The sequence below is a fragment of the Rhinopithecus bieti genome, unplaced genomic scaffold (genome assembly GCF_001698545.2).
Source record: "Rhinopithecus bieti isolate Rb0 unplaced genomic scaffold, ASM169854v2 scaffold_12689, whole genome shotgun sequence".
NCBI classification, from domain to species: Eukaryota; Metazoa; Chordata; class Mammalia; order Primates; family Cercopithecidae; genus Rhinopithecus; species Rhinopithecus bieti.
Genome location: NW_016807758.1, coordinates 468,942 through 492,676, shown reverse-complemented (window position 1 = coordinate 492,676; position 23,735 = coordinate 468,942). Strand labels below are relative to the sequence as shown.

Here is a 23,735-nt window from a genome sequence, read left to right as displayed (position 1 = left end):
TTTGGTTATTGTTAAGTACGGAATTTCTTTTTTGTACAAAGTTCTAGCAGGGAGACCCTTCTAATTACCGCCCTGCTGAGTGTGATTACCACTCTCATGCTCTAGGGGAGGCTGCTAACTTTATAGCTACCCAGCCTCCAAGTCCTGGTGTGGAAAACCATGGGTGTTAACAACAGCAAGGTTCCATTGGGTAGTTACTTTTAGATACTTTGTTATGCGCTTTACATTGTGATTGCATTTATTCTGGATACCGAAACTTACTCTGTTGCCCAGGTTGGAGTGCAGTGGTGCAATTGTGGCTCACCGAAACCTTCACCTCCCAGGTTCAAGTCATTCTCGTGCCTCAGTCTCCTGAGTAGCTGGGATTACAGGTGCCCGCCACCATGCCTGGCTAATTTTTGTATTTTAGCAGACATGGAATTTCATCATGTTGGCCAAGCTGGTCTCAAACTCCTGACCTCAAGTGATCCTCCCACCTCATCCTCCCAAAGTGCTGGGATTACAGGCATGAGCCATTGCACCCAACCATGGTTGCATTTAATCCTTAACAAAATTCTAAAAAAGTAGATATTATATTTGTTCATATTTTACCACAAAGGGAACCAACACTAAGAGACACAATATAATTTGCCTAATCAAATATAACAGTGACAGCTTGAAGATTTGAATCCAAGTATGACTCACTAGTGTACAACCCTGACCGTTATGCCAGATGGCAACCTTACAGAACATAAAGGGCTATGGGCTGTACAAAAGAGGGTAACTCCTAACCCACTCTGTGCAGCTTCACCATCTAGCAAAAGGACTATGTGAAACAATGTGGTATAGAGGTTTAGAGCATGTGATTTAACCTAGAACTGCTAAGATTAAAGAACTTATCTGTAATTTTCTTCTTTATGACTTTGAAAAATAAATATTTTAAAATAGATTCTGGCATTATTTGAAAAATGCAGTAATAATGCACAACTCTGATTGCTGTGGTGTTTGGAAGCTAATACATAAAAAGCCCAGTGTGCCTGGAAAGAGTACGTGCTCAGAAATTGATAGTTACAACTGTCACAGCCAAGAGTTCCCTAGGAGAATTAACAGCTAATATCATATGCTAAGGATGGGGCCCTGGCATTAACAAAAGGACCTTAGGTAAAATACTAAGGAAATCTGAAAATACAGACTTTAGTTAGTAATACAATATCAATACTGTTGCATTAATTCTGACAAACGTACCATGCAAATGTAAGGCATTAATAATAGAGGAACTTTGGTTTAAGTATATGGAAACTCTCTGTACTCTTTTGGCAACAGTTCTAAATATCTAAAAACATTCTGAAATAGTTTATGAGAAAAATAATGGTTACTAATTCTGAATTGATGCTTGAGTTTATGTTATTTTAAAAAATCATAATCGGTTGTCTTTGAGAATCAACACAGAAAACATGCAGACAGGCATCACAAACGATACCTGGAAATTAATCCCATATTAGAAGAGCAAATGGGTAAAAACTTATAGATCTACTCAGAAAAACAATTACACATTGGCTTGAATTTCAGACAAGCGGTAGGAATAAAATCTGCCAAATTCTTAAGGCTCAAGAAACCATGGGGCTAATGTTTTTGTCTGCATTTCTTAAGTGCAGATTATATAATTTTAATAAATAAACTACCTCTACCAGAGTTTGTTTGGAAAAATACACACACACACACACACACACACACACACACACACACATGCACACAGAGATATGTTTATATCTACTTTCTTTTTTTTTTTCTTTTGAGATGGAGTCTCCCTCTGTCCCCTAGGCTGGAGTGCAGCGGCGTGATCTGGGCTCACCGCAAATTCCGCCTCCTAGGTTCAGGCAATTTTCCCGTCTCAGCCTCCCGAGAAGCTAGGAGTACAGTCGCACGCCACCATGGCCGACTAATTTTTGCATTTTTCGTAGAGATGCGGTTTCACCATATTGGTCAGGCTGGTCTCGAACTCCTGACCTCAGGTGATGCACCTGCCTCGGTCTCTCAATGTGCTGGGATTACAGGCTGAGCCACCACACCTGGCCTATATCTATTTCTAGTCAAACATAAACACCTTCATCTGAAGAAGGTCTAGTTTCTCAGCAACGTAACTTTAGGGCATATTCAACATATACATACCAATTGGCAAACTGAAGTATATTTTTTAGTATTTATGTTCCATATTTGCCTAAAATCTGTATGAAAAATTGAATTGTTTTTTCATAAATAGATAGATAATGGTGGATAATGTGTAGATTATAGCAGTGGCCCCTCTCTTCAGAAGAGTTAGCCCTTAGTGATAGGCAGACACTAAGCCTTTAATACTGGCAAGTGGTTAATCAGTGCAAAGAACATAGAATGTTCGTGATCACTGAGAGGAATGATCATTATGTGCATCAAAGATAAACTGCGCACACATGTGTGCACACACACATCACATGCACGCATGCACATGCCTGTACACACTCACCGCAATTTACAAAAAGGTCCTAAGTCACTTGCAGATTGTTGCTAGGCCCATTTCCACAGGTTCCCTCTGTGTGGCGCACAGACCAAGAGCTTAAAGTAACAGAAAGTGCTTTCTCGAAAAGTAAACTTTAAATACTTGAGAGAAATGGTCTTACTTGCTTTTGAAGTACAATGCTGCACAGAACATGCCCACGATGACAATTCCAAAGATGATACATGAAATTGACAGCACCTGCCTTTGATAAACTTCTTCACTCTCTGTGAATTTGAAAAACAAAATTAGAATGGATGCTAGCAGGGCACATCAGCAACAATCTTCATCCATGTACTTCTGAGCTGGTAGGAATCTGCCAAAGCGAACTTTTTTTGTTTCTGTCATAAACAGGGAATAAAACGAGGAAATTATTATGATTCAATTTATTTGCAAAGTTCTATAGGATAACTGGGTGCTATTTTGTTTACCTGCATGGCTACATCAGAACTCATACTCAGATACTACGATTACAAATTTATTATCCACAGACATTCTATGACTTTAGGATTTACTGGGGACATAAGTTTGTGAAATGGTGGTAGGGCTCAAATTAATCAGCTAGAGAAACAAATTCAGGTGCCTCTGAGCTTTCCTGTGCCACTGATGCCTTCCAATTTACCTTCCGTGGTGCAGATGCCCCTGTGTTTTCTGATTCTGATTTAGTCCTTGACTGTCAGCCTCCCATTCATCCTACTATCACTATGATTGACATCACTCATGAAGAAAAAATAATAGGCATGTAAGTATTTTATTCACCCAGTCTCTGTCCTTCTCAATACCATGATTTGGCACAGAACTCAATCTCTATTACCAAGGTCATACCTTGTAGCTTATCACAAAAAAAGACAATAATTCAAAAACAAACATTTCACTCTGTAGCCACTACCATTTATACGCCTAGGTCCTTTCCTAACCTGTATCTACCTAAACAATTCTTCCATCTCATCAAGACTTTGTATCCATAGAACCCAGTAGGTTCTCTGTTAATTATCCTCCTCTTGTCTTCATCTTTCTGTTGATACAGGACAGTGACCATGGTCCATGATTACAGTCATTTACTCTCTTGCAAATACTCTTATTTTACTTTATCCCTTTCATCTTCCCTTCTAACTATTTGGCAAAATAAATATACACAAATCCAAGAAACTGTCTTCTCCATACTTCTACTATGGGCAGCTCAGAATTGGGGAAGAAAACTGTACCACTGGGCAAATGGACACCAATAAAGAACAGCATCACAGAGCTTAAGTAGTCATCTAATGGTCACTAACAATCTCATCAGCCTGCCTTCCTGTTTTCCTAATTATCATCCATATCATCTCCACACTACTCACACACCTGGCACACCTTCCTTCTCTCTCTCTCAGACCTTCTATACAGGTCATAAGAAAGAAAAAGCCAATTTAGAGGACATTTCCCACTTTTTAACACATATATATTCTCAAAATATACAAAATTAATTGCATCCATATACATTCTCTCTCTCTGTCATTAACAAAGAACAATAGTTCTCAAATTGTAATGCATTGGAGTCACCTTGGAGCCTATTAAAAACAGACTGCACCTACTTCTTTCCCCAGAGTTACTGATTTAGTAAATCTGGAGTGAGTACAGAATATTGGCATTTTTTAAAAGTTCCCAGGTGATTCTGATGCTACTGGTCAGAGAAACATACTTTGAGAACTTTTGAGCAGACTAAGAGTTCTCAGAACATGAATCATCTACATAAAAAAAAAAATCACCTGGGGAGATATGTTTTCTTTGTTAATACCAATTATGGTTTCCTTCTTTCTAAATCAGGATTTTTTTTTTTTTCTTTTTGATGTAGAGTCTCGCTCTGTCATCCAGGCTGGAGTGCAGTGGCGTGATCCCAGCTTACTGCAACCTCTTCCTCCTGGGTTCAAGTGATCCTCCTGCTTCAGCCTCCCAAGTAGCTAGGACTATAGGCATGTGCCGCCATGCTTGGCTAATTTTTGTATTTTTAGTAGAGACGGAGTTACACTATGTTGGCCAGACTGGTCTCGAAGTCCTGATCTCAGTTGATCCACCTGCCTTGGCCTCCCAAAGCGCTGGGATTACAGTTGTGAGCCACCATGCCCAGCCAGGATCTCTATTTAAGTAAAATTTTCAGGTGTTTCTCATGCATACTAAAATTAGAACATTATTCAGTTATAGCAAGCACTATTTTTTAAAGAAAATAATAATTCCTTTGGTGTTCATTTTTTTCCTATCAGAGGCTTCTCATCACTGAAAATTACAGAAAAACAATAGATTCAAATTCATTTTATGATGCCAGTATTATCATGATTCCGAAAAAGACAAAGACCTAACAAAAAATTACAGATAAATTGCCCTCATTGCCACAGATGCAAAAAATCTTAATAAATTTTAGGAAATAAAATATAACCATATATAAAATATAGTGCATCATAAGTAAGGTTTATACACAAAATGCAAGGTTGGTTTAATATTTTAAATTTAATCAATATGGTTCACCATTTTACATCTAAGCAGATAATCTAACAACTAGATTAGAGGCAAAATGTAGCAAAACTTAATATTCATTCTTGATTAAAACTCTCAAAACCTAGAAATAGAAGGCACTTCCTCAACCTAATAAGGAGTAGCTATAAAAAAACTATATCTAACTGTGAAAGACTGAATGTTTTTTCCCTAAGATCAGTAATAAAGCAAGAATATCCACTCTCATACCTTCTGGTCAACACTGTGCCAGAGGTTTACTTAATGTAACAAGAAAAAATAGGAATAAAATCATTCGGCTGGGGAAGTAGAAGAAAAGTCGTTTTTGTTTGCAAACAATATGACAATTTATACAGAAGAACTGATGGAATCTACAAAAGAGCTAGTATAACTATCAAGTAAGCATAGGAAAATTTCAGGATACAAGGTTATAGGAGAGAGATACAAAAATAAATGCACATCATTTTATGGCAACAAAGAAAAATTGAAACAAAAATGTCATTTACAATAGCATCAAAGCATATAAAATACATAGAGATCAATTTAACAAAAGGCACACAAGTCTTGTACATTGAAAAGCTTAAAAGAAGATCTAAATAAATAGATATAACATGTTTATGGATTAGAAGGCTTGATATTATTAAGATGTCAATTCTCCCCAAGATGATAGACAGATTGATTGCAATGCTATTAAAATCTCAGGAAGCATTTTTGTTGTTGTTGTTCTTGTCATAGAAATTGACAAGCCAATTCTAAATGTTTTATGGAAATACAAAAGATCTACAGTAGCCAAAACAATGTTCCTGTAGCCAAGAGAACAAAGTTGTGGAATCACATGACTTTATTCTAAGATTTCTTATAAAACTTATAGTAATCAAAGGAGTATAGTATTGGCCTAATTACAGACAAATAAATAATTGCAACAGATAAAACAGTTCAGAAATATAATATTCGAAACTTATGTGGCCAACTGGTTTTGACAAAGACGCCAACATAATTCATCGGTGAAAGAATATTTTCAAAAAATGACATTGCATCAATAGTATATATAGCCATATCCACAAAAATGAACCTGGATCCCAATCTCATACTCTATACATATATACACTCAAAAAGGATGATAGACGTAAACGTAAATTTTAAACTGCAAAATTAGAAGAAAACATACGAAAAAATCTTAGTGCCATGGATTTGGCAAAAATTTCTTAACTAAAATATGAAAGCTACAAACTAAAAGATTTCAAAATCAAAATGGACTTTATCAATCAACATTAACATTTGCTCTTCAAAGACACCATTATGAAAATCAAAAGGCAAGATACAGTCTGAAAAATTGCAAAATATATATTCAGTAATGGACTTGTATCTTTAATTTGTAAGAATGACTTCTCAATAATAAGATAAGCAAACCAATTTAAATATGAGCAAAACGAGGTTGAACAGACACTTCCCCAAAGATATCTGGATGACAAATAAGTACCTAAAAAGATATCTAACATTGTTCATTATTATGAAATTGCAATTTAAATTATAATGAGATATATGGCATCCCCACTAGAATAGGTGAAATTAAAGATTCACCATACCAAATGTGAAAAGGATGTGAGCAACTAGAACTCTTATGTACTTCTGACGGAAAGATAAAATTATATAGCCATTTCCAATAATAGCTTCATAGAAAGTTAAAAATATATCTACCTTATGATCTAGCCATTCCATTACCCACAACTATTGGGAGTTCAATTTCATTGGGTACCCAAATGTTCATAGAAACTTCATTTTTAATAGCCCCCAAACTGGAAATAACCCAAGGATCCATCAACAGGTAAATGGATCCTCAAATTATTATATTTCTATATAATGAAATAGTACTCAGCAGTAAAAAGAAATGAACTATTGATATAAACTACAATATGGGAGAATATCAGAATAAATATGCTGAGTGCAATAAATCAGACAACAAACAGAGTACATGCTGCATAATTCCACTTATTCAAAATTCTAGACAATGGAAACTATAATAACACAAAATATGTACGTAGATACCTGGGGTCAGGAGTAGGGATTGATAGAGGAGATTACAAATTAATGTGGGGAAATTTTTGGGTGTTATAGACATGTTACTTGTCTCAATTACAGTGGTTGTTTCACTGGTAAATACTTATGTCAGAAATGTATCTAGTGATACATTATAAACAGGTGGTTTATCTTATGTCAACTACAGCTGCAAAAATATTAATCCTAGGGTACAAAAGAATATACAAAGAATATGTAGAATATGCAGAATATAAAATAATACATAGCTTTTTATCTTTTAGTTTTCTTTTATGATTATACTCCCATAAGCCATTCTCCATGTAGCAGGCTATATAAACCTTTTAATATACAAATTAAATCATATATACCCATGTATATGAATGAATATGTGTGTGTCTTCTATTTTTAGTGTGTTATTGGGTTCCTATTTGACTTATAATACCTAAAACTCTTAGTATGGTCTGAAAGACTTGCCTGATAGACACTGCTCACCCATATCAACCACTCTCCTTTTTTTCTGTTATGTCTACCATTTCAGTCCTTAGCGTTTTGAAACATGCTGTTTGCTTTATTCTTCCGCTGGCTTTTTTTGTTTGTTTGTTTGTTTTTGAGACAGAGTCCTGCTCTGTCACTAGGCTGGAGTGCAGTGGTATGGTCTCAGCTCACTGCAACATCCCTGCCTTGGGTTCAAGTGATTTTCCTGCCTCAGCCTCCCGAGTAGCTGGGACTACAGGTGCGCACCACCATGCGCAGCTAATTTTTGTATTTTTAGTAGAGACGGGGTCTCACCATCTTGGCCAGGCTGGTCTTGATCTCCTGACCTTGTGATCTGCCTGCCTTGGTCTCCCAAAGTGCTGGGATTACAGGTGTGAGCCAATGCTCCAGGCCTTCTGCTTGTCTTTTAAATGCCCACTCTTTTTTTAAATCTCAAATTAAATGTCACTAGTTCAAAAAGGTTGGCACTATCAAAAAGCCTTGCACTGTAAGCTCCACTGGTTCAGGGGACCATATTCTTCATTAATTTATTCATTTGGCTCATCACTCTCTCCTCAGCACCTAGTGCAGCACTTCTCACATCACTGACACCTCAGACTTGTTACTTGAATTAACAAATGCATATTTCTGTCTTTACAGAATTGTTCATGTTACATCAATTCTCACCCCAGAGTGTTCTTAAGGCTTAGAATCTGTCCGTGTTCATATCAAGTCCTCCTAAGCTTAAACACATCCTCTTTCCCTGAGTTGACCATCTGCTCCTGACCCCACCCACTGCTAAACTCTACACCCAGCTTCTCCATTTGGAGTTGCTATGGTTTGAATATGTTCCTCAAAGTTCCTGTGTTGGAAATTTAATAGTCATTGTAACAGTACCAAGAAGTGGGGCCTTTATGAGGTCATTAGGCAATGAGGACTCCACTCAGGAAGGGATTAATGCTGTTATCATGAGAGTAGACTGGTTATCACAGGAGTGGGTTAGTTATCACAAGAGTGGGCTCCTGATAAGAGGATGAATTCAGCTCAATTTCCTCTCTCTGTCTCCTGAGCTCACTTGCCTTCCCCCTTCTGCCATAGAACTGCCCTCACCAGATGCTGGTGCTATGCTTTTGGACTTCCCAGCCTCTAGAAACATGAACCAAATAAATTTCATTTTAAAAATAAATTACCCATTTTGTGGTATTCTGTTATAGGCTAAAACAGGGGCTTTTTCATCCAACCTTGGCCTCTTCACTGTGATTCCGCATTCACAAAGTCCTTTTCACAGCACAGATTGCCATAAGGAAAATGGTGAAAGCACTTGTCCCCTGACCTCAGAGCATGAGCAGCATGATCAACTGATATGTAGGTATTCTGATTGTTTATCTCTGTGTTGGATTTGTGTGCTGTTCCAACCAACATACTCTATGCTGACACTGGTATGATGCCTGATTTTATATACTAGACTAGCTTCACTTGGTGCTGATGGCAATTCAAAGACAGAAAAGCAAGCTAAGGGGTGGTTCATGTACACAAAATTCTTCATACTGTGACTTTCTGGGGTGCTCCCAAAATGCTGCAGAAGCTTCCAGGGCCAGCTGAAATTAGTCCATGGGGACTTGTGTTGTTTCTCTACCAGTAAAGGTACTTGCAGTACTTTATCATTAATAAGCAAATGGAACCCTGATGAAACAAATTTGGATCAAAACCTACATGTACAGAGTCCATATTATAGGACCTATTTTCCTTTATTTCTTCTATTTTCTGAGACCATGCACTATATCCTCTCTTAAGATATGATTGCATGTTTTCTAGTACTTTTTCCTGTGGAATTATGTTGGGAACCAATGTTTTCAAACATTTTATCTCTTCTTAGGGTTTATTTTTGTTTTTAATGCATTTATTTGAGCTGGCATAATAGAAAACAGAAAGTAAACCTAAAAAATATCACATTATCTACATTTCTTAGTAAGTCGAGAGGGGAAATCATGTGCCCCAGCAGGCTTGGGCTGACATTTTAAAGGTGGAAAGATTCAAATGAAAGGGATAAAACATGTATTGTTAAGACCTGTTTAAGCATATCGTCATCTTAAAAAATGTCATCCTTTCCACCCCCACATTTGCAACTTCATTAAATTTTCCAATTGAACTTGGAAACAAATATACCCTGCTTCTGCAAATAAAACGAATTACGAAAATTATGGAGACTCATATCCAATGAAACAAACAAAATATAAGACTGTACCTACAAAATGAATGATTTCCACATAACATGTATACAGTATGTTTTTTATTTTGTTTTGTTTTTTATTTGAAGCTAGTCGTATGTAGCCTGGGGACATGCAAAAATAAAAAAACAATTCTGAGTTTAAATCAAGAGTGAAATTAAAACTCAAAGACTACAAGTGAATTTATAGACCCAGGTGTAGCTACAATGATGGTATATTATCAGTGCATTTGGTTCATAGGGTATTATGCAAGAACCAGCACAAATCAAGGGGCTGAGAGTCTGGTAATTTTGGATTTGACTTTAATTTTGGTCACTTTTAAAATGAGTGACTGCAAGTATGTTACTTTACCTTTATAAACTTCCATTTTCTCAGCTAAGTAAAGGCAATGATATCACTTATGTTTATAACAAGAATGATATCAAATAACTTTTCTTAAGCATATAGCACATTGTAAGTAATTCAATAAATTATAGTTTTTTGTCATTCTATATTTTAAAATTTGTTCCCTCTATGTGATGGCTAATTTTAGGTGTCAACTTGACTGGAATATGGAATACCTAGAGACCAAATAAAGCATTATTTTGGGGTATGCATATATGGGTGTTTTCAAAGGACATTTAGCATGTGCATATAAGTGGACTACATGGGAAAAATCTGACTTTATTATGGGCAGGCACCATCCCATCTTCTGGAATCCTGAAGAGAACAAACTGAGAGAAAATGCAAATATGTTTTTCTCTTTGTTGAACCTGAGATATACTCCTCCTTTCCTGTCCTTGGACAAAAACTCCAGGTTCCCTGGCCTTTGGACCCTATAACTTAAATCAGTGACCCTAGGTTCTAAAGCCTTTGGTCTCAGACAGAATCACATCATTGGCTTCCCTAGTTCTGAGGCCTTTGAACTTGAATTGAGCCATGCTACTAGGGTGGCCTGGCAGATACCTCCCCTTCCCTTGAGCCCACTCCACTCAGGGAGCAGTGTGGTTAGTGGCTGTGCATGACTACGTTTTACCATCAGCAGCAACTGTTTTTCTTCTCTTACTCATTGTCCTTACCAATAAAATAGAAAAATATTGCATAGCTGCATATTTAGGGATTAAACAGATAAGCACGAACAAAGTGCCTAGAAAAATACATGGCATATAATTGATGCACAAAATGCCAGTTTCTTTCCTTTTTCCTTTTTCTCCTGAAGCAGCATTTAGGTCAAAAAGAACCTTTAAAATACTCTACTCCCGTATGCAGAACTAGCCTTAGCCACAGGCAGTCAGTGACTTGCTAACTCTGGAGAAGTCTGTGTCCAGAAACTGGCATTTAGAGAATTTATTTTTATGTCTTTTTTTTAAACTCATTTTTTAACTTGGACTTTCACTCTTGGTAACTGTATTTTTCAACTTGTGGTTTTGAATTTCCTGCCCAGAAATTTTGAAGGATGTAATACAAGCAGACCTTTTTGGGGAATGGGCTCTGTCTTTCATACTCCTCCTCACAGATAAACAAATAGGAAGTGTGTAGTATTTCTTCCATTTTCTTGGTAAAGACAATGGGTAAGAGAGGATAAGAGCAGTTACAGCTGGTGGTGAAACAGACGCAGGCGACAACCATGCATGCAGCTTCCGGAGTGAGGTGAGTCCAGGGCAAGGGCAAGGCTCAGGCCAGGCTGCCTGCCAAAAAGATTCTCTCCACTGTTCTAATGCTGGGTTCTGAAATTTCACCATGTTACCTTCTCTAGTTTCATACTCTCCATCACTTCTCCCTTCAAGAAAATAAATTGTGCTCTTTGTCCTTGGAGACAGAATCCTTGGAATACTTATTGGTTAGCATGATGTCTGCTTAACTGGGCAGCCACAGTTCAGACCCAGAGGTGTAACACAGCCTTATGGAAATTCTTTTGGAAACTGCAACAGTATAAAATTCTCAAAGTCTCTCCATAGAAACTTGTTAAGCTGTACTACGTAGAAAAAAGAATGCTAGTGAAAGAAAATCACAGCCATAGTCCCTGTCACACTATTTCCCCTGAGAAACCTCTGTATTGAGGACAGAAGTGTGGGTGACCACAACAGAGCATGATCCCCTACATGTATGAGGGAACAGGAAATGTTCTAAATGGCACCTCCATATCCCCTCCAGGTATAAGGACCTAGGATTCTAGTGCTTCTTGAGAACATTTCCTTTGTACCACCATTTTTAGGGTTTCCTAAAAGACACTGAGCTCAACTATGATGTCCATAAATGTGCTGATCTTCAAGTAGTGTGAAGTTTAAGCACACACACACACACACAGACACAAACCTGTAGGTCATATATATGAGCAAAAATTTTACCTGGAAAACCGCGTACTCAAAATATGCAAATCAGGTCCTATGTGTTGCCATTAGGTACCAAAATGAAGCATGACTACTCTTATAGTCATTCTAAAAATCAACCAAATGGTACCTCAGAGGCTCCTTTCTATCCAATTGTTCATCATCTGAGGCCCTGAAGTTAAGAGTCTACATAAAGAAGAAAAAGTCATCATACTACAACAATATTCAATAACGAACCCACTATTTATGAAATGAGTCTTCACTCCAGCATTCCTCCCTGCCTAATACTAGTATTTACTTCTGTCCATCAAATCAACCTCATCATCTGTGTAGGTCAGTCTCTCCCTGAATGGTTGCACTCTGACTTTTTTGTCCTCATTTTAACTGGATTAAGTTTAAGTGGATTTAATCCAGTATTAATTATTGTTAGATAAAGCAGGTCTCCTGAATTTTATTTTTAAAAATCAACAGATGCTTGGGATAGATTAAAATATTAGGAGCTTATAAGCAATTGCAAATGAACCTTGATCAGGAAAGAGAATGAAAAGGAGAAGAGTATTTAGAATGTTTGGAAATCAGGATATGCCTTTTTAACTTGCAGATAAAAATGAACAAAGAGTTCAATGGCCTTATAAATGCCTTAAATAAGTATTTCATTTAGTTAAAAGAGAGCCTGAAGGCAAATAAAAGGAATCCTTACCATAAGACCAATGAGATCAAACATACACTGGCAAGGTGGGGCAGTGAGAGAGGGTAGCACCCTGGCAGGGTGGGGCATATAATACGAATATCAGGAAGACAGAACCAGCTCCCTGAGCCTTGCTACAAGCAAACCTGAGAAAGCTGCTTGGGGATGGGGGTGCTTCCAGTCCCATCATCCATGTGCAGAGAAGCTGAGATGACCAGGAAGTACTAAAATGCTCCATGTCTTTTACACTGTGTTATTCAGGCTAGAAGCACCTTCCCCTTTTCTACTTGAAGCTCCCACTGTTATGGATTGGATTTTGTCTTCCAAAAGATGTTGAAGCAATGACCCCAGCAATTATATGCATATGACCTTATTTGAATATAAAGTCTGCTATGGTCTGAATATTGGTGTGCCCCCAAAATGCATATGTTAGTACCTAATGCCCTGTGGAATCATATTAAGAGGTGGGGCTTTTCGGAAGTGGGTGAGTCATGAGGGATCCACACTCATGAATAGGATTAGTGCTATTATAAAATAAATTCAAGGAAGCTCCCTGCCCCTTCTACCATGTGAGGGTACAACAAACAAGAAAGCATCATCTATGGAGCAGAGACTGAGCTTTCACCAAACACCCAGTTTATTGGCATCTTGACCTTGGTCTTCCCAGCCTCCAGAATTGACAAATAAATGCCTGTTGTTTATAAGCTATGCAGTGTAGGGTACTTTGCTATGCAGCCCATATGGACTAAGAAAGGGTCTTTGTAGAGGATCAAGTTAAGACAAGGTCATGAAAATGGATTCTAATCCAATATTACTGTGCCCTTAGTAAAAGGAGAAATTTGGACACAGAGACAGACACATACACACATAGGGAGAACATCGTGTAAAGATGTTCTCAGAGATGAGGGCAATGCTTCTACGAGCTTAGGAACGTCAAAGAGTGACAGGCAATTACCAGAAGCTAGGAAAGAGGCAAGAAAGAGTTATCCCTTCACAGCCCTCAGAAGGAACTGACTCTGCTAATACCTTGATCAGAACTGGAAAACAAAAGAATCGTGTGAGCCACTAGTTTGCAGTGCTTTGTTACAGCAGCCCTAGCAAGTTCATCTGCCCACTGATCCCTAAAAACTCAGAATAAATACTATGAAGTCTGAAAATTCTTCCCAGGCTTCCCTTCTGCATCTCTTTTACACCTTTTCATAACTTCATGGTCTTGTACCAAAATGCACATATCCATTTCTCAAAAGTCCCTCAAGGACAAGGATATGATCTTTATTTCTGGGTTTTTGTATGTGGCTAATGCTGGCTGTGCACTAGGGGTTACTACAAAAAAGCTTTTGGTAAACTCATTAGCTTCTGAGCTGGATGTCTAAGGACATTTACCAGTGGTCTTCTGCTTGGTGGGGCAATAAAAAGGCAGCAATTTCTTGAGGTGGGGGAGGGGGTTGAAAGTTACATTTACTCCAGGGATTCATTTTCTTGGTCTTTGCAGTCAACTAAGGAAGAGTACACTTAAAAAAATTTGAAAGGCGGGGCGCGGTGGCTCACGCCTGTAATCCCAGCACTTTGAGAGACCTAGGCGGGCGAATCACGAGGTCAGGAGATCAAGACCATCCTCGCTAACACAGTGAAACCTCATCTACTAAAAATACAAAAAAGTAGCCAGGTGTGGTGGTGGGCTCCTGTAGTCCCAGCTACTTGGGAGGCTGAGGCAGGAGAATGGTGTGAACCTGGGAGGCGCAGCTTGCATTGAGCGGAGATTGCACCACTGCACCCCAGCCTGGGCAACAGAGGGAGGCTCCATCTCAAAAAAAAAAAAAAAGGAAAACTAAAATAATTACTTTATAATAATGTTGATACTCTATCTTATTTCTAGGCAAAATGCTTTTAGATGTGCATTATCCGTTAAAGTTGATATCTAAAGGGAAATAATAGTTCAAATTCATAAACACCTGTATTCTCAGCCTGTCATTTTCCTTTCTTCCCCTGCACCCTCACCAAATATAAACCTTTCCTGTAATAACCGCTTATCTCCTTCCCTCCTTTCACAAACAGTGCAGCTCTGGCTGACTATAGATAAGTGAATGTTATAAGACATATTTTGAAAAGAAAATGAAAAGCCCTGGGTCTTCTCATTAATATGTCTAACATGCACTGGCTTTCCAAGTGCTGTTTCTTCCACAAATAAATTATAAGTAAAAAGCAACCTGCATCAAATTATATCTACCGGTGAGTTCTCAATGCTAAGGCAAGCCCAGTCTGTGGTGTGTGAGTTCACTTTTAAAAGATCTGATAACTCCATTTTTCCTGAACCTATGATAACTGTCCCCCACCCCTTACCCTCAATTCTAGGTTTTATCGCTTAGGATTCACTGTTCATTGGCAAAGTCACATTCTAGGAGCAAGACATGTGACTTGGAACAATAAAATTTCATTTTCATGACAACAGGGAGAATCTGACCTAGTGGTTTAAGGGAATCTTCTAGCTGTGACCTATTTAAGATGGAGTAGGCATTCTAACCCACTAAAGACCTTTTAACCTTGCCTCACAGAACATTCAGGATCAAGGTAACACACAACCTTCTCCATATTGGTGTAATGGGGCTTCACTTCTCTCAGACAGATGAGTTATAAGCTAAAGGAATCTAACTCCTTTACCACAGTAAGGTATTAGCAGTGATCCTGGAAAACCTACGAACATCATCAGCAAAGTCAGCTCTTTGCATAGGTGTGCAGGCTGGGAGCCCTGTGGCTATTTGACTTCCCTGGCTTAAGCTGTAACTATCCCATCAGGAGCTGTCTTGAGTCAGGTGGATATCAGACAGCATAGAGCAGGCATCTGGACTCTAGGTAGGAGTTCTCTCCCTTGGCTACACATTAGAAACACCTCTGGAGCTTCTTGAACACACCAACAACTGAGCTCCAGCCCAGAGCAGATCTGAATTTCCAGCACTAGGAGGCTGGATCTGTGTACGTTCAAATCTACCTAAGGCAGCTGAAGTTGAAAACCTCTGGTCTAGTAGAGCATCCAGTCTGGACCAGCATGATCCAACAGAAACATAATGCAAGCCACATGTATAATTTAAGCTTCCAAAGCTTCCTAGTAGGCATGGTAGAAGCAACCCAATCAATAAATCAACGGAGAGATTCACTTTAATTATAAATGTTATTTGACCCAACATATATCAAATATTATCACTTCAATACAAAATAGCTATAAAATATTAATGAAATATTTTATACTGTTTTGGTGCTAAGTCTTTGACATCCACTGAGGCTTTTTATATGAGACTTACGGTATATGAGACTTACAGCTCATTTCAGGCTAGCCATGTTTCAAGCGTTCAACTGTGTTAATTTTACCCTAAAACTGCCTCCTTACAGATTCTAAGTTTGGTCTAATGGTTTCTTTGTACATAGTGAATTTTAACCTAACAACATGCCCACATAGACTATAACCTACTTCTGTACCAATCACCGAGGTTCAGCTAATCACAGTCAGTTAACTGTGTTCAATGAATGCCGAGGGCTATAACCAGCTGTTTCTGTACCTCATTTGTGTTTTCTGTAGGCCACTTTCCCTTTTCCCATAAATTCTCTGTTTCCATAAATTCTCTCCCACCTTCCAGCATCAGTGTCAGAGTCACTCTGAATGTAATTTGGTTCAGAGGGCTACCCGCTTCACAAATTGCTCAATTAAAGTCTATTAAATTTAACTTGTCTCCAGTTTTTCTTTTAATGACTGTCACATGTTTGTGGCTACCATGTTGAACAGTGCAGATCGACAGTCAGAAAGCACAGATCTGTTCCCAGGGTCTCGCTCTATTTACCTGACTTTCAGCAATTTTATTTAACCTATCGGTGACTCAGTTTTTGATGTGAAATGTGGTGATGATCATAATACCTGCCTTACTGGGTCATTGGAAGATTAAATGAGATGCTCTGTACTATGCATTTACTGAGCACAGTGTCTGGCTCACTTCCAGTGCTAATAAAATATAATTGGTTTCTACTATATTATTACCATTATTTTAATATATCATAGAACCCATTGTGAAAACTGAATTTGAGAGGTAACATGTAAACTATTTGAGAACAATTTCCAAGTCCTCAAGTGGATAAGAAAAATTAAGAATTAAAACAGTGTTGTAGTCAAACTCATTAGTTTCAGGTATAGAGTCATACTGATGCTCCATGAATTATAATAATGATAGTCATAGCAATACTAAATATGTAATCTCTTTTATGAATATTTGTGCTGATAATATTCAACTTAATTCATTTTAATTTAATTTTTGAAGGATTTATTTTAAGGATCTATGTAAACAATGGATGGAAATACAATACATGGCTCACCTCTCTTCTTGGAGATTTTGTTATCCCCGCTCCTCCACTGCCTGCTTTGTCCTCTATGTTTAACAGTTGTCTTCCTCTACTTGCTCATAGTGCCTTTTTAACTTTTTTTCAAATATATTTAATTATTTTTAAATTGACATATGAATTTATAATGTGTGTATTGTGTACAATGTTTTGAAGTATATATACATTGTGGAATGGTTAAATTGAGCTAATCAACAAATGCATTACCTCACATGGTTATCATTTTTGTGGGGAGAAGACTGAATATACACTCTATGGGCATTTTTCAACAATACAAAATATCATCACTGACTATAGCCACCCTGTTGCACAATAGGTCTCTTGAACTTATTCCTTCTGTCCAACTGCAAATATGTATTATTTGACCAACATCTCCCCCACCTATCTTCCCCCTAAACCCTCTGGCCTCTGCTAACCATCATTCTATTCTCTATTTCCATGAGATCAGCTTTTTTTAGATTCCACATATCATGTGGTATTTGTCTTGCTTTGCCTGGCTTGTCTTACTTAACAATGTCTTCAGTTTCACCCATGCTCATGGTTTCTAGTTCCCCAGGAATCTGGCTTGCACATGGTCTTGCTGAACCACATCTCTTACTTCATCTAAGAATATCCTTTCATTACTGTCCAGGTTGTGAAGCATCACAGTCTTTTATTTTTTCAAAATTCAAATTCCTGCCCTTTACAATAAACTTTAAAGGGTTATACATAATAAAATGCATAATTCATAAATTTACACTGTGAGAAAATTTTACAAAATGAACACACATAGGTACCCAATGCTCAGACCAAGAAATGGAATATGTTCAGTACCCCTGTATATACTGCTTCCTAATTACTAGCCACCTTCTCTACCAATGTGACCATGAAACTGACATCTAATACCAAAAGCTAGTTGTGTCTATTTTTGAACTTTATGCAAATAGAATCATATCATATGTTCTTTATATGTCTACATTTTTTTTCCGCTCAGTATTATGTTATAATATTCAATCATGTTGAATTGAAAGGTAAGAAAGGTAAGAAAGAAAGAAAAGAAAGAAATAAGGAAAGGAAGAAAGAAAGAGAGAGAGAAAGAAAGAAAGAAAGAAAGAAAGAAAGAAAGAAAGAAAGAAAGAAAGGAAGGAAGGAAGGAAGGAAGGAAGGAAGGAAGGAAGGAAGGAAGGAAGGAAGGGAGACAGAGAGAAAGAAAGAAAGAAAGAAAGAGACAAAGAGAGACAGAAAGAAAGAAAAAGAAAGAAGAAAGAAAGAAAAAGAAAGAAGGAAAGAGGTAAGAAGGTAGCTATGGCTCATTTATCATTGTTTCTATTACAAATACAAAAAAAATTAGCCATGCCTGTAGTCCCAGCTACTCAGGAAGCTAAGACAGGAGAATCGCTTGAACTCGGGAGGCAGAGGTTTCGGTGAGCTGAGATCGTACCACTGCACTCTGCCCTCCAGCCTATGTGACAGAGTGAGACTCTGTCTTAAAAAAAATAAAAATAAAACAGAAATAACAATATAGAATTACTATTATCATTTTATGCTATTATGAAGAATAGATTACCTGTTTTCTAAAACTTATTAATAAGTCATGGGCATTGTTTATGTTCATGCTCATAGGTCTATCTCATCCTTTTAAGTGGCTGCAGAATATTCTGTCATACGGTAAAGTCATATGGACATTTTATTTCTACTATTGCCTAACTATAATCATTGTTGTGACAAAGAGCCTTGTGTACTTGTGGTAACTACATTTCAAATAGAATACTGACCATCTGTAAGGTATGTGGAAAAGACAACAAAGAAAGAAAGAAAAAAATCACATGAAAGAAATGAAATAAAATGTCTCTGGGTAACTAGGGGTTCCAGGGACGATCTCGTTCTTCCCCATTCTGATATTTGGCATTTCTCAGACTAACAGCTCTCCCACTGTTGACCCTGTACAAGTCTTGCTGATAAATCTTACCTACACAAAAAGTGCAAGTCAGCATTCTCCAGCAAAGAAGAGGTCTAACTGACAAACATATTGATTTATTCACTGACGGAGATTACCCCCAGGTATCCTTGATTCACAGATATGAATGGAAAATCCTGATTCACCAGGTCTTTGAAGAAAATCTTAGTGATAAGTTCCCAGAGTAAGACATGAAGTGTTAATGTAAATAGGCCTCCAGGATGGACCTTAAAAGTATCCAAAAAAAAAAAAAAAAAAAATTGGTCTGTTTTACAAACCCATGGTATGGTGATTTCCAGCATTAATGTTGGACATTGTGGTCCACTGAAAAGTCTGTAAGTGCCAAATTCAGAAAGATTTGAATCAAGTGATACTTTCGACATTTAAAAATTGTGTGACTTTTAAGCCTCATCTCTTTTACCTAAACAAAGGGCAGGAGGGGTTAATTACTGATACACAATAATTACATACTGCAGTTATCCGTTTCCTTACCAGATAAGTTAGAATGCTGGATGAGAAACAAGTTGTCTTCCAGCAGTGAAAGCAGTTCGGTTCCTACTCTGTAGTGACACCAACAGGGGTTTGGTGATAAGCATGCCTCAGCAGCGAGTGCTCTACAGGATCTAAGGATGATGAAATTAGTACCCAGAGATAAGAACAATCATAGTTCAAGGGAAGCAGAAGCAACAGAGGGTGTTTGCTACTCCAATAATTAGTAAAAGCAGCAAATCTCTGGAATATAAATGCAGAAGCAACATAATCCATATATGACCCACAAGGTGATTGGAGCATCTGGTTACAGCTGACCTGAATAGAATTTTAAGTTCTCTGGGGAATTCTCAAGTCTCTACTGTGTCTATGTAGACAACCTCCAATTATAAAAAGTATGTAAAGTATTTAAGTTTACTTTATGTCCTAACCACATTATGGCAATAGTTCCTGTGACAGCAATTGTACCCAGACAGCTACAGAGATTGCTGTTGTTTCCACATGCCTGTTCACGTTTAGAGAAAACTGCATCTCTTTTGGCATCATAGACTGCGTATTAAGTCTATCTTTTATTTTCTATTTCTGATTCTTTGCTATCTGGTTCTTCCTGACCCTGAAGGAACTGCCCCTCTCAGGACTAACCAGTTCCTAGAGATAGAAAACAAATTGCCAGAGCACACACTTTTCAAATACAAACCAACCAATCCAGAGCCCAGACTCCCATTTACCTCCTTTTTTGGGATTCCATACTCAAGACCATCATCTTTTCAATGGCAATCATTTCACGATCAGGTGGCCTTACCACATCTCAAATTTTCTGTTAATATACTCTATTTTAGAACATGGGATATTGAAATAAGTGTTTCAAAACGATCATGTACCATGCTAAAATGTATTCACATTTAAAATTTTGAAAATATACCTCCTTTCCAACGCAAGAAAGAGGTGCTTAGATCAATCTTTCAATGCAACTCGCAGGACTAAGTCATGAAGATTTCACCACTAACAGAATTAAAAGGTAAGATTAGCATAATGTTACTATCTACATTTATTGGGTTCCTTGATTCATCTGACATTAAAAACTGTTCTAGAATTATACTTTGGCTATAAAGATGAATGAGGCACAATTACACAACTTCTGCAATCTAGCTGGCGAATGGACACAAAATAAATAGGAAATAGTGTGGTGGGTGTTTATGAACTATGAGCAAATTGCAATTAAAATACAATGGGGTAGGATAGAGGATAATTCGCTCATGCATGAAACTTGGGAAGTGACAAAGAAGGTCTCAGAGAAGACATTAGGAACAGTCGTCTGAGTGGTTGTGCAGTAGAGATACAACCACACTTCTTTCTATTTGTGACAATGACTTAGGGCAATGTAAGAAACCTAGCTTATGCCACATGCTTATGTCCCGAGATCCAGATGAAAAAAAAAAAAAAAATACACAGTCCTACTCACTCTGTCAACACGAGTTGACTGTGGGATGAGATCCCCAGGAACTGGATAGAAATGCCTCTACTGCTGCCTGGGCTACAGTGTTGTGAAGGCTCCTATGCTGCTCAGCTTTCAAGGAGTTGAAAATCTGAGAAAATTTGCTGCTTCCGTGTGTAAGTTAGCTAAGATTCTTTTTCCATTTGAATCATGATTCACTTAAAGATTTCTGGAAGAAGAATAAAGAGGGAGAGAATAAGGGAAAGAAGAGAAGAGAGGAAAAGCAAGTGAAGAACAGATTAGAAAAGGAGAGTTAGAAAGGAAGGGAGATTATAAGACTGGATATGAAGGGGAAAGGAGGAGAAGGGAGAGGAGGAAGAAACCATCATTTAATGCCTGTCTCTCTTCATCCTGGATCACCCTATTTTCTGACAACTACAAGGTCTCTGACTAGTGACCTTCCTCCTCCTTAGAAATGTAACAGAGTTGCACTTCTCCCATTTAGAGGCTGCGATTTGTTCAGTTTGTGTAAAAAGCCATGTAGGGCAGGGATCTCAGGGAGTGCCAGACGCTCCACTGTGAGCTTGCAGGACAGAAGCAGCCAGTGTTCCTGAATCATCTGGTCCTGCTAAGTTGGATGCTGGACACAGAGAGCCTCAGTCAGAGATGCAAAGACCCAACATGCTCTTTATGCCACCCACATACACTACTAGCTCAGGGTGGTGGCAAACCCAGCTGCTAAGTCTGCATACTCAAATTGGTACCTTACCAATGCCCAAATTAAGAGAACATTCAATTAAAGAGCCCAGTAACTTCTAGCATAACATTATGACATCAGGACAATTGCTGACATAACTTGCTTGAATTTATGGAAAGAATAAAAACAGGTGACATCTCAATCACCCTAAATTGAATTTACTCAATTTGCATTGTTGCTGTTAGAGACATTAATGAAGGTGAGGGGAATGCTAACTATGGTGTGTAGGGGTGAAGTCAGAATTGCAAAGTAAGAAGGCTGTCCTATGGAGTCATCAATTTCAAACAGCCACCATAGAGAGGAAAACAAAATACTAGACACAGAATGAAACCTGTTGGAAAGCAGGCGAAGGAATGGAGAGAAGGAGATGGAACTTAGAGTGCTGCTGCAGAAGATTTGGGGATGCTGCACAAGATCCCTGTGATCCTTCCCATGGGCAGGTGGGAGCTAAGACTGTAAACTGTTCAAGGCAAATATCCAGGGATGATCCTGTAGGCAAGATAATACAGAAGAATTTTATCTTCATTTCACAAATGAAGAAACAAAGGCTCAAAGAGGTTAATTAAACAATGTATGAGGAAAAGGCCTGGGACTCAAACACATACTGTAACTTCAGATTGCCATAAATGTTTGTTCTTTTCCAATCTTTTCCCCACTCCTGAGGAAGCTGAAAGGGAGATCATTCATCCTCCCTCCTGCACTCAGAAAGCAGAGTGCAGGGGACTCCCGTGCAAACCAAAACTGAGCAAAACTAGAAACATACACACAGAAAGTGTTTTATTAAAAAACAACAACAAAGCAAAACACAAAAGCCCTAACAATAACCTTGGCCCTCAGGGACCTCAAAATCCAGTAGAAGAGTCAAAGTAGGTTTCAAAGTGCCATGAAAGAAGTTTCAGGAGAGAAATGAAGACTAGAATGAGAAGTGAGGATGCAGGAATTTCCACTATTGACTATTTAATAATTCTGTGGCAGGTACTCTGAGGAACACATGATTAACTTCTTTGTGCGCTTTTCTGAGGTCTGAAGATCCCAAGACAACTTCCCAAGGTTATATAGTCAGAAGGTGAAAGGTAGAGGCAAGATTCCAACCCAATTTGTGTCTGACTCCAAAGTTCAAGCATGTCTTGCTTCATTACCTCCTTCATTAACATTCATTTAACCTTGAAGTCAGATGGAAAGTATCTCAAAAATAAATTTGTTTTATCAATAAAGGATGGATGAATATGTAAATGATAGTTGGTAAGGTTTCTATTCCTGCTGATGGAGTAAATGGGTGATATGAAGGAAATTGAATCAGGCATGGCTCCCAAATTTCTAGTATAGATAAAAATTGGATAGTATTGGTATTGCAGGAGGGAGCAGAACAAAGTAGTTAGTGGAGGGAATGTGTGGAGTGGGTGCTTGTCCTTCATGCCCTGGGCCTGTCTTAACCTGTGAGTCTTTCCTTTTGCCATCGCCTCCTATACTCTGCTCCAGGCTCCTGTCAGTGCATCCTCCTGTCACTTCCAAGTGACAGTGCCTTTTGTTCCTTCTACCTGGAAAGGCCTCCTTGCTTCTCTCAACCCATCCACCAAACTAGAAGCACATCATTTAGACCCAAGATTTTCATGAAGAGGAAGTTTTCTGTCATCTCCTGCCACCCACCACGAGTCCCATAGGTGGGGTTCCCATTGTATGAGCTTCTAGGAAAGCCAGTGAAGGTAACCTCCATTGGATCAAGTATCACCTTGTGTTGCAATCACTCCACTCATTATTTATCTTCACTTTGATCTGCAAGCACCTTGGAAGTTTTGCTGACTGTTTTGTTCCCATACCCTAAAAGAAAATATGGAAAAAAACTATATAATGTAAACACACACAGATTGAACTCTAAGTGGGCACATACAATAGAGACATCTAAGAAATTAAGACCATGTGTTCCTGAACATCCAGACAACATACACAATCAAGTGTCTTGGGGACACAGTTAAGGCATATTATCCACCCCATTGCTGGGTTTGTTCACA

The 23,735-nt window shown here is 38.1% G+C and overlaps 1 protein-coding gene across 4 annotated transcripts in view; it reads right to left on the bottom strand.

Annotated features, from left to right (window-relative positions):
- Positions 1–23,735, bottom strand: part of NRG3 (neuregulin 3) — a 311,679-nt gene that overhangs the window by 32,945 nt on the left and 254,999 nt on the right. For 3 of the 4 annotated variants that reach the window (XM_017883718.1, XM_017883717.1, XM_017883720.1), the window contains one exon: positions 2,634–2,736. In XM_017883718.1, the coding sequence (XP_017739207.1) occupies positions 2,634–2,736 (103 nt within the window). Of the gene's footprint in view, positions 1–2,633; positions 2,737–8,191; positions 8,268–23,735 lie in introns of those variants that run through there. The other variant, XM_017883719.1, reaches the window with a different exon arrangement.